Source organism: Urocampus carinirostris, chromosome 8 (genome assembly GCF_059441175.1).
Source record: "Urocampus carinirostris isolate Australia breed hairy pipefish chromosome 8, RoL_Ucar_1.0, whole genome shotgun sequence".
In the NCBI taxonomy this organism is placed as follows: domain Eukaryota; kingdom Metazoa; phylum Chordata; class Actinopteri; order Syngnathiformes; family Syngnathidae; genus Urocampus; species Urocampus carinirostris.
The window spans coordinates 38,126,705-38,141,201 of record NC_142356.1 but is presented as its reverse complement, the minus strand read 5'-3'; the positions used below and the strand labels follow the sequence as shown (position 1 = coordinate 38,141,201).

Below are 14,497 nucleotides of genomic sequence, written 5' to 3'. Positions count from 1 at the left end.
TAAATCTAGGGTTAAAACACACTTCTATTCTATAGCATATGAATAATCTATATTGTATGGTGACAATATCTGTGTATTATTTGTTATTGCAACATCCATTGCAGCCTGGTCAACCTTTTGATTTGAATTTTACTTCATATTAAAATGTCATTATTTTTAATTTTATTGTTTGATAATGCAACATCCATTGCAACCTGGTCATCTGGGAAAGAGGATTACTTCACGTGTGGTCCCTTCTCAAGGTTTATTCCTTTTCCTCTGAGGTTGAGGTTTTTGAGTTTTTCCTTGCCCTCATGTAGGTTTTAGATCATGGGATGGTGTAATAATAGTCTGTAGTTTGCAATAATCTGTGGTCTGTGCAGCCCTTTCAGACTCTTTGTGATTAAGGGCTATACAAATAAAGATGACTTGACTTATGTAGGCTGAATGATAAAGCATTATACTGATAAACAAAGCTAAAAATTTGGAGTTGACATTATTTTACTGTTCCGGTCCGCCTCAGAACAGAAAGTCTGGATCCGGCCCCAGAGCCAAACTGAGTTTGACATGCCTGCACTACACCATGCAGTACTACTATCCAGTGGTCAAAAAATACACACTGTCCCTGACTTACAAAACAGTATCCAGACGTGCTAAATTGTATCTCTGTTTTACTGTGCGCACAGTATGAGAGTCAGCTAACCGAATATCAAGAGAAGTCACTTGGCCTCCGAAGGAGATGACGGCACATGCTGAGGAAAAAGCTGTGACTGCCATACAACAGGTAAGACGTGTACTAATGAATTTTGCTGCATGCCTTTTATACTTTTAGCATCCTTGTGTAATTCTCTTTTTTTCTTATAATTCAGGGAAAGTTGCAAGAACTAATTGTGATGAATGTGGGCTCTTGTTATACTGTGCTTCATGAAAATATAATTTGCAGAAATTGAACTGATTGCTCCTTGATGCCGCTTTTTTGTCACAGCTGTCCATTTGACATCCAAGGAATAAGCAATTTATAGACTTTTAATGTTGATTGTTGTTGATTTAATTTTTACTTTTGTTTTTTGTTTTTTTTATCGTTTCCTTTTTTTAATATGTTAGGGTCTAGCGCAGCTCCGTCCACCAGAGGGCGCCAAGTCTGGAATTGGGATCAGGCTAATTAGGGACAGGTGTGTCCAATCAATGAGGTGAAATTGGACACACCTGTCCCTAATTAGCATACCTGTCAACCTGTTTGTCTTTGCTGTACAAAGTACGTTTTTTATGCATTTTAAGGCATGTACTACCTTCAAGAAAATCTGCACGGAAAAACGCAAATTTGTCAATTATGGGTACCATCCGGTATACATTGACTATCACGAAACAGCAAATCAATCAAGTCAAACGAGTTCGCCGCAGTAGCCTCTATCTCTGTATCGTATTTTTCGTTGCAAACGAAGTGAGCGTTTGATGCTACACTGCGCATGCGTCTGCTGCCGTGGTGCCTAATTTCGACTCCCCTGCAAAATCCTTGCCCCCTTGCGTGAACGCGCATTCTGCTGCGCTTCCGACAATAGAATACGATCGAAATTAGGCACTTCCCCGGAAGATTCCTCAACAGCTGCAGAAGTGATGTTTTGCCATTTCAGAGCAGAGCAGAGCACAACATACCTCCAACAGTTGCCGATCACTTCACAAGGCTTATGAAAAACATTTTTCCCAGTCACAAGGCTGCAAAGGTTTCTATCCCTGTTAAATAGTCCGTTTGAAATTTAAAATACAATGGTTGATATTGTGGTTTGGTTTACAAGATAGAAATGCCACCTAGTTTTTTTTCTCCCAAAAAAAAACTTTATTTACATATTTAAATTTAAAGTGTTATTAATGGATATTTTAGTTACGCTGATAAAAATAAAAATAAGGAACAATTGTTTTTATTTTATTAAGAATATGTACAGAATGATATAAAGAAACACATGAACAATATAACACGTTAAACTACATAAATAAACACTTTTAGAAAAAAAATATGGTGCAAGATTATTTTGTATTTTGTAAGGGAAAATACGACAGTTTGTAAGGGCATGGAGCCCTGGAGGTTGACAGGTATGAATTAGGGCTAGGGTAAAGACAAAGAAAAACATTAAAAGGAGGATCGTTTAAAAATAAAAAGAATGAATCCCAGCACAACCCGAACGCAATGATTGACAATTTAGGCCCGACCTTAGGTCAAGTTGGGTTTGCCGCTGGTTGGGCTGTGTCTGGCTTTAAAACCACGGTCTTGGGTCAGGCTGGAATTTTTTTAGGCCTAATCTTACCTTTACTCCCTTGTCAGAAAGTGTCACGTTTTGGGCGCTGACTAGGGACAGGTGTGTCCAATCAATGAGGTGTGATTGGACACACCTGTTCCTTATTAGCCTGACTCTACATAAGGACATTTTGGACGGTAACTATTGTTAAATTGTCTTTATCTTCTTTCATTTTCCACCATCAACCTTTTCCAGTTCATCCTGCATTCTGAGGTTTGTTTTTTTGTTTTAAACAGTTTTATTCTTCCTTTTAACCATTTTTTTCTTACTTTGTTGATGAGTTTGTCATTAAACACTATCCTTTTTGAGCACCTAAACGTGTTTCCTGCATCTCGTGTTTGGGTCCACCGCAAACTTATAACATAATCACCAAACCATAAAAGGACCCAACGGGAAGCACCCCACTGAGAGGAGATTCCCTGCCCGCTTCTGTTCCGGCTGCGAGTAGAGTCCTCGGCTGCTTCGGCTCCCTCTTCTAGCTGCGAGGAGAGTCCCTTACTGTTTCTGCACGCTGTTCCGTCTGATCGGAGGGCCCCGGACACTCCGGCTCCCTGTTACGTTCCCCGGTCGCTTGCTGCGAGAAGAGCCCCCACCTCCCTGTTCCAGCAAAGACCTTCAGCTGTCCTGTTGCTGCAGCCTCCATAATTTATTTTTCTTTTGGGCTGTCTGACACAATTCCATCCATCAGAGGGTGCCTATCTGTTCGTAATTGGGACAGGTGTCTCTAATGACCCCACACCCTTCATGAGGACAATTTGGACAGCAACCAGTGTCCGGTGATTTTCATTTTACACCATCACCTTTTCCCAGTCCATCCTGCATTGCGATTTTTTTTTGTCATTGTATCAGTTTTATTCTTGTTTTTTTTTCTAATTTAGTGGATGAGTCTGTCATTTTTGAGCACCTCGTCGGGCTACCTGCGTTTGGGTCCACTGCAATGTCATAACACACCTTTCTGTCAAACATAAATCTCTTTAAATAACCCTGATCCATAATACAGTACCAAAGACAGATTTGTTTGGTGACATTATTTAGTAATGATTTACAAAGGTACGCGCTTCTAAAACAAAATAACTTTTTTTGGTAACGAGTACTGTACCGCAACATTAATGACATTTTGTGACTCTTTCGCCGTTACAACATGGTGTGTTGCTCTGCCATTATTTTGAAGCCGATCATGAATCATAATGTCTACTGGTCTCAGACTGCTTTTTTCGTTCACGGAATAACATACAATCTTAGAATCTGCCGACAACAATACAACTATTGAGAAAAATAGGGGTAGGCATTTTACAACTACCTCCATAATACAGCTTAATACCAGTGATGGGCTGTCAAGACCTGCAAGCCTTTTATATCGCTGGCCTAAAAAATATTTGAAGTGTGTGAAATTAATTATATTTAGTCCATGAATACTTAATAAAGGCTTTCTTCTGCCCCGGAAGACGGGATTTTATTGTTTTTTTTTTTTTACTTACTTGTAGAAAGTGTTGTTTTTGGTTCATAAATGTTTACAGTTTAAATCCAAATCGATTTCATTTGATCCAATGATAGAAATTTGGTGTTTTTATTTATTTGAAGTAAATAAAGACTACTTTTGCAATATTAGAAAATATAGACTACATAATAAAACCTGCTGCCTTTTCATTTAATCTTCATGTTAGGGGGATTTTTTCCATTTAAATCTGCGATTTTCCCTGTTGAAAATTAAGGATGCCTGACAGAGCTATTAGAAATTATTGCTTTATTTATTGTATTTTGGTAGTGGAGTTTGATTGAGCGTATAAGAGAAGGAGGCTTGATGTGAATGCAGACAAGAGTAAGGTCATGAAGTGTTCGAGATGTAGTGGGGTAGGTGGATTAGAGATTTTGTTGAATGGGGTAAAGTGACAGGAGGTAGATGGCTTTAAGTATTTGGGTTCGTATGTGGCAGCAGGTTGTGGTTTGGAGGAATATGTGAAGAAGAGGGTGAGTGAAGGGTGCAAGGCAATGAGTATCCTAAAGGATTGTTCAAATGTAGAGATCTAGGGTTTAAGAGTACATCAGCGTAATCATTTAAATGTCTTTGAAATTAGATGTTTACGAAGTATGTGTGGAGTAGGTTAAGAAATGAGGAAGTAAGAACTTGGTGTGATGAGAGCTTGCTTAGAGGATTGACAGAAATGTTCTGAGAGGGTTTGGACATATGGAAAGAATGGATGAAGGCCGTTTGACTAAAAGAGTACAGTGGAACCTCGGTTTTCGAACGCCTCTCAGTTCGGACAAATCGGTGTTCGACCAAAAATTTTGAGAAATTCTTGCATCGCTGTTCGGTCAAAAAATCGGAGTTCTAACGCCTGTACGCTAGGGTGCGATGCTGAGCGGCGTACCGATGTTTTAGCCCCTAATTATGCCTCCGAAGAAGGTCGGTGCACGCAGGACAGGTGAAAAAAACCAAGTTGTTCGTCCAACTATTTAAGACCTTTAAGAAAGGCATAATAACTAAATCTGAAAGAGGTGTACGAATTTCCGATCTTGCTAGTGAATACAGCATGGCTAAATCTACTATCAGTGCGATAGTAAAGAATAAGGAGGCTGTGAAATCGAGTGATGCGGCTAAGGAAGTTAGCTATAAGCAACTAACTGCCGCAAGTTTTGGAAGAGGTTGAAAAACTTGATTTTTCTCTCCCCACCGTCCACAAAGGTAAGAAATCCTATTCATAATCCTTTTTTTTTATTTTTACACGTTCATGTTAGCGTAATCTTTTGCACGGAAGATTACGCTAACGTACGATTAGCCTGGGTTAGCTTCATGTTTACGTTCTTGCTAAACATTAAGCGTGTTGGAACGGATTAAAACGATTTTACATTACTTTTAATGAGAAAAACGATTTTCCGTGATCCACCAAATCGGTTTTCGAACAGGGTTCTGGAACGGATTATGGTCGAGAACAGAGGTTCCACTGTATATCGTGCCGAAGTGGTGGGAAATAGAATGAGAGGAAGGGCCAAATATGGTTGGGGTGGATGGGGCAAAACATGCTCTGGATATGAGGTCTGTTATTTAATGAATGCAAGAGTGTGTACTGCGGATGGATGTGAAGGATCGCTAAGAATGACTGCTATCGACACATATGATGCAGAGGGAATAAACTAGTGTATGCTGTCGGGCCTTTCTGCTGATGAAGGGTTCAAAGGCCCAGCAACTCACCCCTTATTGTGCTGTGTGGGCTTAATGTTTGGTGTCCGGTTTTGGAAAAATGAAGGCGAATGAATATCCACAGAGCCAATGTAAATATGTATATTCATGAGTTATTTTTCACATGTAAATAAACGGGATCGAAATGTGGGATGCAACTGTTGAGGAAGTCTGGGAGTCATAGGGTTTACAGAAAGTGTGCAATAATTACTTAAACAAAAGTAGGCAGGTGCATAAATTTAGTTGTTTTATTTATTTGAATACCTTTAGCACTAATTATTGGAACACAAAATTTGTTTGGTAAGCTCATTGACCCTTGACCTACATAGACAGTTGAATCCAATCATGAGAAAGGGTATTTAAGGCGGCCAGTTGCAAGTTGTTCTCCTCTTTGCATCTTCTCTGAAGAGTGGCAACATGGGAGCCTCAGAACAACTGTCAACTGGCCTGAAAACAAAGATTGTTCAACATCATGGTTTAGACTTAGAGGATGGAAACAAAAATAAACATAGTGTGGAAATGGAAGGCCACAGGCACAGTTGTAGTTAAGGCCCGGAGTGGCAGCCCAAGAAAAATCTCAGATATAGCAGGGGCGAAGGATGGTGAGAACAGTCAAACTCAACCAACAGACCAGTTCCAAAGACCTACAACATGATCTTGCTGCAGATGGTGTGACCATATTCAACTTCAGCGGGGGAAATTTTGTTTACGGATGAAACAGATGGACAATGTCTCTTAGCAATACAGACAATGAAAACCCAGAAAAGGGGGAGCACTCCTGGCCTCACATCAGAAGCAGGTTATCCTTAAAAAGGGTGCCAAACACCAGCTTCAATATGCAACGTCTCCTTTGACAAAGTTCATAGGCTAGCTTGTTCTGCTTGCAGACCCTGTTAGAATAAGTATTGGGCCTTTAAATGTGCTACATGTGCTTAATTTATTTATTTGGTTTATACTATTTTTTTCATTGTTAAAGCACTTAAATTTATGCTGATTATTTCAATCTACTTTTAAATTAAATGTATTTTTTGTTCAGTAGGAGGACTTTGATATTTGATGATCTTTTAAAAAAATCAAATACGACTTTGCTACCTTTACTCAGTCCTTGAGTAATCTTTTCACTGAGTGCCTTTTTACTTTTACTCAAGTCAGTATTTGGATGACTACTTTTACTTGAGTATTATTATTCTGATATAACAGTAATTTTACTTAAGTAAAATGACACTTTACCCACCTCTGTTTTTAGACTTTTTGGAAAAGCAATTGTCTGTAATACCATGTTCGCATGAGCTTATTAATGATTATAAAGCCTTACTTAAGGAAGCTGATATCCAAAAACTTGAGAAGAGAAAATGTTTTGATCACTTTTATTTGCCTAAGTTTTTATTCTTCATTGTGCTGTTTAACACTCATCTTCGGTTGCCTTACAACATTCAGCAACAGCTAGTGGTCCAATTATACACTCTGTCCTTTAAAAGATTATATCTCAAAACGACTGTGTGTATAATTTAGCGTTTTCTAATGGTAAGATAAAAAAACTTCATTGATTTAAAAAACGATTTGAATAATAAACAAAAATACATGTCATAAATCTGCATTTTAAAAAAAATCCTGTAGGCCGAGAAATGTGCATTCGTTGGACCTTATATGAGGCTCACCGAGAGGGACGTGACATGATTGTCCACCATCTTGCTGCTACGGAAACCCACATAACCCAAAACCTTGTAAGAAGCTGGGCAAAAATATGAAGGAAAATAATGCTGTTTGTTCACTAAGTCTTTATAGCTTGTGTTCTTCCTTGTACTTTCTCACACTCTTTTTTGGTTATACAATCCAATACAGAGACATCTGGTGGTCAAATAATACACGCAGTCCCTTTAAGCAAGTAGGTAGTATATCCTATTTCAGTCTTCAAGTTGAACATGCCTAAAATCCAAGATGACGTGCTCTCCGGTATCCGTTCTCCTCTGATGATCTCGGGGTGACCCAACAAACCATCAAAGAAAACAAATACACCTCCTGAGTCAGGGAGAACCACCACAATAAAATGGGTGGTATCCCCCCAAGTAATAAGTCACTCGTCGTCTGAGGCTGTATTTGTGTCAGCTGGCTGGTTGCCTTCAAGAAGTGTTTTTTCCTCAGCGGGCATCTCACTCTCCAATTGTCGGTTTCCGCTATCGCTGCCAACATCCGCTCCCATCTGGAGAGTAGCCTCTTCTTCCTGCTCTTTATAGTACTGGACTGTTTTTCTCCTAAAGCATCCCAGCTTTGTGCAGACAAAGCAGAAGAAATTTCGTTTTAGTTGACTCCATCTCGGGTGAACTTATTGACTGCCGATGGCAGGTTTTGATAGTTCCTAATTACCGGTCACTGAAATATGTCATGCCAAATATCATTGGAAAGCTTAAACTATTGGAATTTAGGATCTCAAAATGTACTCATTACAGTAACATCAGTATGAAATAAGGTAACCCAAAACTATAAAGCCAGTATAACTCACCGAATAAGTGCCATAGCATACTAAAGAAACAATTTTACCCAAACATGGTCTTGTTACATTCACGACAGTCCATAGAATCCAACCGTGCAAAACATTGGCCCCTAAAACACACGATAATGCCGACAGATAAAAAAAATTTAAAAATCTGCCCAAAAGCATTTCTGCATCGTTTGTCTTTCCTTGTTGTAATCCATCTGTTTTGCTCCATGATTACAAGTGAACATACGTGTAAAATGATTTCCAATGTGGTTGTTAGTCTCAGACCCTTTGATTGACACCACTCTCAACAGACTGAATAGTCCGCAGCCTGCAATAGCCTATTAGGGCCTGTATTGAAAAAACGGACATGACCTACTTTGGCTCTAAAAATCTTCAGCCACTAGTGACTGATTGAAATGATGATTGACACATTGGGTAGCCAATGAAACTCCCAGAATAGATAGATGCATATTTATGATGTGTATTGGTGAAAGGTAAATGGTCTGCTTTTCTATAGCGCTTTTCAAGTCAATGAAGACCTCCCAAAGCGCTTTACAATGTGCTTCACACTTACCCATTCACACACACACTCACACACCAATAGGGAGTTAGACATGCAAGGCGCCTGCCTGCTTATTGGGGGCATTAGGGATTCAGTGTCTTGCCCAAGGACACCTCGACATATAACACAAAGGGGCCGGGAATCAAACCTGTGACCTCTCGATCCCAAAATGAGCGCTTTACCTACTGAGCTAATGCCACCTTGTGTATTGAAATCGGACCCGAAAATAAACATAGTTAATGCAACTAGGGATCCGTTTTTACCAAAACTATCACACACAATCAGTGAGTGACCATTGTAAAGAGTAAGTAGTCAAACATTTGCAACTCTTTCGAAAGGTCTAAAATTGGCTAGAATGAAATACACAGTTGCAGGGGTTTTAGAGCTGCAAACTGGTCGTCTCCAAATGGCCACTTTTGTAAACACTTTGACATACTTTTAGAAAAATGTGTAAAATACAATGTATACGGGGTGGCATTGGCTCACGAGTTGAAGTGCTCGTCTTGGGATCAAGAGGTCACAGGTTCGATTCCCGGCTCCTCCAAGTTATATGTCAAAGTGTCCTTGGGCAAGACACTGAATACCTAATGCCCCCGATAGCAGGTAGTTGCATGGCTGACCCTGCTATCGGTTAGTTAAGTGTGGAAAAGGGAAAAGTGTAAAGCATATTGTAAAGTGCTTTGGGAGGTCCTCATTGACTTGAAAAGTGCTATATAAAATGCAGACCGTAGACCATGTTTAGTTTTTCAGGTTTCAGGTTTTCAGGCTGATTAAATTCGACCTGAAACTAGGTTAGGCTTCATGCTATTTATCCAGCTGTTTTCCAGCTAAGATGCCCATGCTACACTCTTTTGCAGGCATGTGATTTAAAAAAATATTCAGGTGAGAAAACCTTCTATTTCTGTGTTTTCCAACTCAGATTACTCAATGTTCATAGCAAATGCAATTTGGAACAAAACTTCCTAGTGTTACCTTTCAAAAGAGACCAAGAGCGTACGTATTCTAAAAACGGTTCAAGAACAACAATAAATTTACTTTCGAGTACATTTTGGATAGGGATTTTAGACGATTTTAATAGGATTGTTAAGTAATTTTTAGGCTGTGGCGGTGTTGTGCGTCATCGTGCAGACCTAAACGACTTTATATTTAATTATTTGGGGAATGTAAAAGAACATTAAAGCACCGAACAATTGCACCTTGTTTACCTTGTAGGAATCACTTTTGAGCTGAGCTGAGTTGAAAATACTTTACTCATCGATGGACACGTAAATGAGCTGCTTTTAATGCCATTCAAAACAGTAATCTTGTTATGTTTGCTACATTGTTGGAAATAACACCATTACTTTACGGCCTTATTTTTTCAGTAACGGCATACTCTCATTCCTTACTTTTTTTTCTGCCGTTACAACAGCGTTACGGACGGTCAATAGCAGTGGGTTAATTTAGCTGCAGAACCCCAACAGCAACATGTCCCCGCAAATCTGAAGCCGTTTTCAGCAGGGCGGTTTTCAACTCTCCACAAAGTTGTTTACGTTGCGTCTTTTCACGTTATTCAAAATAGTGACTAGCATATAGTTAGATAGCGATTAGCAATATAGTATTTACTAATTCTTCGAAAGAAAGGGCAAATGAGGGCTGAGTTGCAAAAACGACTGCTGTCGTTTGCGAACGAATCGTCTTTTTGAATGAAGGGATCTGGCTCCCCATCAATCAACAGCTCGTTCCCTCCCAGACGCTTTTTTTCTCTTGTGATTGGTCAATCAATACAATGTATGCATTTTTTGAAGATTCGGTGTAGAAATAAATGTAATACTGTACATGAATAGTTATAACATTACTCCTCAATTATACATTTAACAGAGTTTAATGAAATGACAAATAGCCTACATGTACAGTTTTAATGCAGGATAAATAATCCAACATATCGAGAAATTAAATGGAAACACTATAAAACCCATTATTTTTCCACATGATAAACAGTAGAGGTGCCAGATTTATCCCTGGGGATTATTTTAGCTTTATTACAGTAGTTAATCTGGTAAGGAGCAGGCTTGCTGTAGAGCAGAGGTCTCCAACGTGGTGCCATTATTTTCTAGTCCGAGTGTTATTGATACCGTGTGGCCCCTAAGCTAACAGGAGTTTGACTCACATGATCTAGATCTAGGATCTCCAACATGGATTTTCTGGTCAAATTAATTTTTTATTGGTTGACTGTGTCTACTTAACTCTATTTTTATTAACTAGCCTGGTAATAACATAATAACAACAGTAGTAACATAAGTTGTTATTTTAGAAATTCAAATAAAAACATTCAAGTTCATAGGCTTTAGGGACATTGTATTGAAGTATTGAAAATTATTTTAAGCAGTGAATCAAGTAGAATGAGAATGTATTCATGTATTAAACTAATCTTTAGCAGGCTATCTAGCTAGCTTTTTACATTTTTTTGCATGCTATCTAGCTAACATTTGACCCTTTTGACGGTTATCAAGCAAAATTTTGGCCCTCCTTTCTAGCTAGTGCAGGATTTTATACATTTTATTATGAGGGATTTTATACGATTGAATACAGGTTACATTTATCGAGTGCAATGAAGATTTTCACCGGCTAGGCTGAAGTTCAATGACAGGTCACGCTGATCCAAATTCGGAATGTTTTGGCAGGGGAATTTTGATAACAGAACTCTGACGCAGAACGGCAGGCATTGTTTGGAAAAGTTGTTTTGATAAGCGCTCTGCTGTTATGAGTTTTTTCAGACATCGGGTCGCTCTTCTCCGAGGTGGTGGGGCCACGTGGGGGTTTTCCTGGCGCGCCCATGGGAGGAGCCGGCACACCAGCTTGTGGAAAAAAACGTGGGCCGGAAGAAGGACTTCAGAAGATCGAGAGAGAAGGTTTGACAGAGACTCGAGCGACACTAATTTGGGTAATTCGGCTAATTCGATGGAGTTAAGTTAGTTAAATTAAAAAGAAATTAAATTTGCCCCTGTGTGACTGAACTGTTTGTCATAGAAAAGAGGAACTACTCAGGTTCTGGTCAGATGAGGATCAGGGCTTGAGCTGGTCACATCTCCTCATGAGCTGAAATTAATGTCTCTTGTCTCTCATTATGTGTTTTATGCAAACATGTAAGGGGATAGGCCTACCATTCTTGCTGCTACTAGTACCACCCAAAAAAAAAACAAAAGAGAAGAAAAATAGTGCGGGTCAGTCACTTTGAGTCTCCGTAATTTGTATTCCTGTTTTTTTTCGTATTCATTTTAAGTGCAGCTCAAGCCAATTATGGATTTATTATTATTGATTGATTGACTTATTTTCATATTAATTCTATTTTTTTTTATTTTAAGATCTTATTTCATGTAAAAATGTAAAAAAAATATAAATATTTGAGTACGAGGGAATGTTTTTATCACAGACTGTTCTGCGGATAACCTGATTCAGCCCAACAGTACACAGACCCTTGTTCCGTCAACTCCAATTACGTACATTGCATTTGACAACCCTGGTTAAGCCAATCAGATGCAATTCTGTGAAGCAACAAGACCATGAAAAGTGAACAACGTTATATGGAGGGTTTACTGTATGTAGATTTACTCGGCTGACAGAGATGAATAATGAATAATGTTTCAAATAGAGCCAATCAGATCTCACCTTGCACATGATGATGGTAACAAGAATCAAAAGTGAAATTCCGAGTCCAGTTCCGGTTAAAATTATAAGCAGTTTATTAGGCGAAATGATGAACTCGACGTGAACTTCAGTCTGTTGGCAAACACAAATTGGATCATGAGATATTTGAAAAAAATAAATGCCGTAAATTCAGGACTACAGAGCTGAACTGATCAAAAGCCGCATGTGCAAATATAAGAATGAATCTATATGTTGTCTTCACACGAGCTGGATTTTAAGCCTATCGGTCTGAAAAATGTAATGTCATATTAGTAAAGATATACTTGGTAATTTGTCACTTGCTGCCGCAGCCACACTAAAATATTCAACTAGCCGACACTACTAGTTAGAAAGATTCATAGCATTTATGTATCATGATTTTTGTCGCACTCGTGCGTGCATATTAATGCCAATTCGATTAATATGAATTGCTTTGCTAGTTGATTGTCCGCAGCTGTCAGTCTCAGAGTCCACAACGGAGTGTCTCAATCACTGTTATTTTCTTAGACATTTCCCCACTGATTTTCCCAAGACTGTGATCCTACTTCATTAGAATCTCATTCATCCATTCAATACATGCATGTCACTAATTAGATGACGAGGAATTTGGCCACGATAAGAAGTACTAGTCACTCGCTTTAGCTGATTTTTTTCACTTTGACTTTCAGAGCACTTGGCAAAAATTAAGATGCTTCGTTTTAATTAAACAATCGAATTGACCCAGGACCTGCCAGGGACGCATCGACGCAAAGCCCTGATAGTCACTGAAGCAGGGGAGATCCGTGGGAAGGGCCCTTTGCAACCATCCACCTCGCGAGAAAAATAAAAACTGCAGTGTTTAAAACGTGGAAAAAAAATAGAGTCCAGAATTTACTGTAAATGTGTTTTGGACGGCATAACATACCCATTTATTTGTAGGACTGCTCCCTTTCCACATGTCATCCCACTTTTCACCTACCAAACCTTTTTTCTTGAGGACAATTTCAGCATAATTAGCATAACACACTTAGTAAAAGAACTAATTGCAATTAGCTTGAATTACCTCTTGTTCAGTAGAAGAATCCAGCACAAATCTTTCCTTGTCATATTCAACGTGTATCATGCTTCTGAACTTAACCTCTGCGCTGTCTCCACTATATTTTTTCAGAAACGGCATACTCTGCAACGTGAGACAATACCACCACCCAGATTCGATCAACATTGGCAATAACGTGTGTGAGTGCATATAGAACAGTATTGTCAAACATAAGGCCCTGGGGCCAGATCTGGCCCATTAGATGATCTAATCCGGCCCGCCATAAACTTCTGAGTATGTCAAAAAAGGCGGGTCTCTAGGTCAGGGGTCTCCAAGGTGGTTACCCCCGATGACAGCTGAGGTTGCCCGTAGGCCTGTTCTGAACTTAGCTCAGTGCTGGGTCATTGTGATTTCCTGGTTAAATTATTCTTCAGTAATTGACTGAGTCTATTTTAACACAGTGGTTCTAAAACCGTGGGGCAAGCTCACCCCGTTAGGGGTGCGCGTTTGACATCGGGAACGTTTTTTTGGCTGCCATAGAATAAATTGCAATTGCACTTCCACTACATTAGTGGGTAGTAGCTTTGTATATACATAGCTGAGAGAATGAGTATAAAGTGTAGACACGAAGTGTTGCAAACCCAATGAAAACATATTTAAGGAGGGTGAGAAAACAGGCTGACATTTAGTAACCCTATAAGTAGGGTTTGCGAGACCTTTCGGCAGAGGTGTAGAGATGATGGATAACAGTGGAACGGTCTGGCAGGTAAGTCAGTTGTTGTTTGCAGATGACACAGCGCTTGTGGCTAATGCTGAGGAAACATTGAGAAGGTTGGTAATGGAGTTTGGAAGAGTGTGTGATAGGCGTAAGTTATGTGTGAATGTTGGGAAGAGTAAGGTGATAGAGTGTTCACGTGATGGAGTGGGCATGGCGTTAGAAAAAAGGTTGCATGGACAGGTGCTGGTAGAAATTGGAAGCTTTAGGTACTCGGGTTGTGATGTGGCTGCAGTTGGTGGAATGGAGTGTGAGGTATTGCGCAGAGTGAATCAAGGAAACAATGTTTTGGGTGCTCTGAGGAGAGTGATGAGCAACAAGAGTATGAGTATGGATGTTAAGAGGGGACTGTATGAGAGTGTGATTGTGCCGACTGTGTTGTATGGTGCAGAGACTTGGTGCCTGAAAGCAGATTTAAGAAGGAAATTAAATGTTTTTGAGATGAAGTGTTTGAGGAGTATGTTAGAAGTGACAAAATTGATAGATTGAAATAAAATTGTGGAGTAGTAGTGGAACTGAGCAAGCGTGTGGATAGGAGAATACTGTGTTGGT

At 39.4% G+C, this 14,497-nt stretch overlaps 2 protein-coding genes across 3 annotated transcripts in view; one reads left to right on the top strand and one right to left on the bottom strand.

Moving 5' to 3' along the window:
- LOC148361821 (sodium channel and clathrin linker 1-like) overlaps positions 1-930 on the top strand; it is a 28,863-nt gene extending 27,933 nt beyond the window's left edge. Inside the window, exons 16-17 of the mRNA XM_088342613.1 lie at positions 666-763; positions 849-930. Coding sequence (XP_088198739.1) covers positions 666-722 — 57 coding nt within the window. The 3' untranslated portion in view covers positions 723-763; positions 849-930. The remainder of the gene's footprint in view (positions 1-665; positions 764-848) is intronic.
- Positions 931-5,693: 4,763 nt separating this feature from the next.
- Positions 5,694-14,497, bottom strand: part of LOC148361819 (integrin alpha-M) — a 61,047-nt gene continuing 52,243 nt past the window's right edge. For both annotated transcript variants that reach the window (XM_088342621.1, XM_088342622.1), the window contains 4 exons: positions 13,198-13,314; positions 13,060-13,125; positions 12,138-12,248; positions 5,694-7,714 (listed from right to left, as the gene is read on the bottom strand). In XM_088342621.1, the coding sequence (XP_088198747.1) occupies positions 7,523-7,714; positions 12,138-12,248; positions 13,060-13,125; positions 13,198-13,314 (486 nt within the window). In that variant the 3' untranslated portion in view covers positions 5,694-7,522. The remainder of the gene's footprint in view (positions 7,715-12,137; positions 12,249-13,059; positions 13,126-13,197; positions 13,315-14,497) is intronic.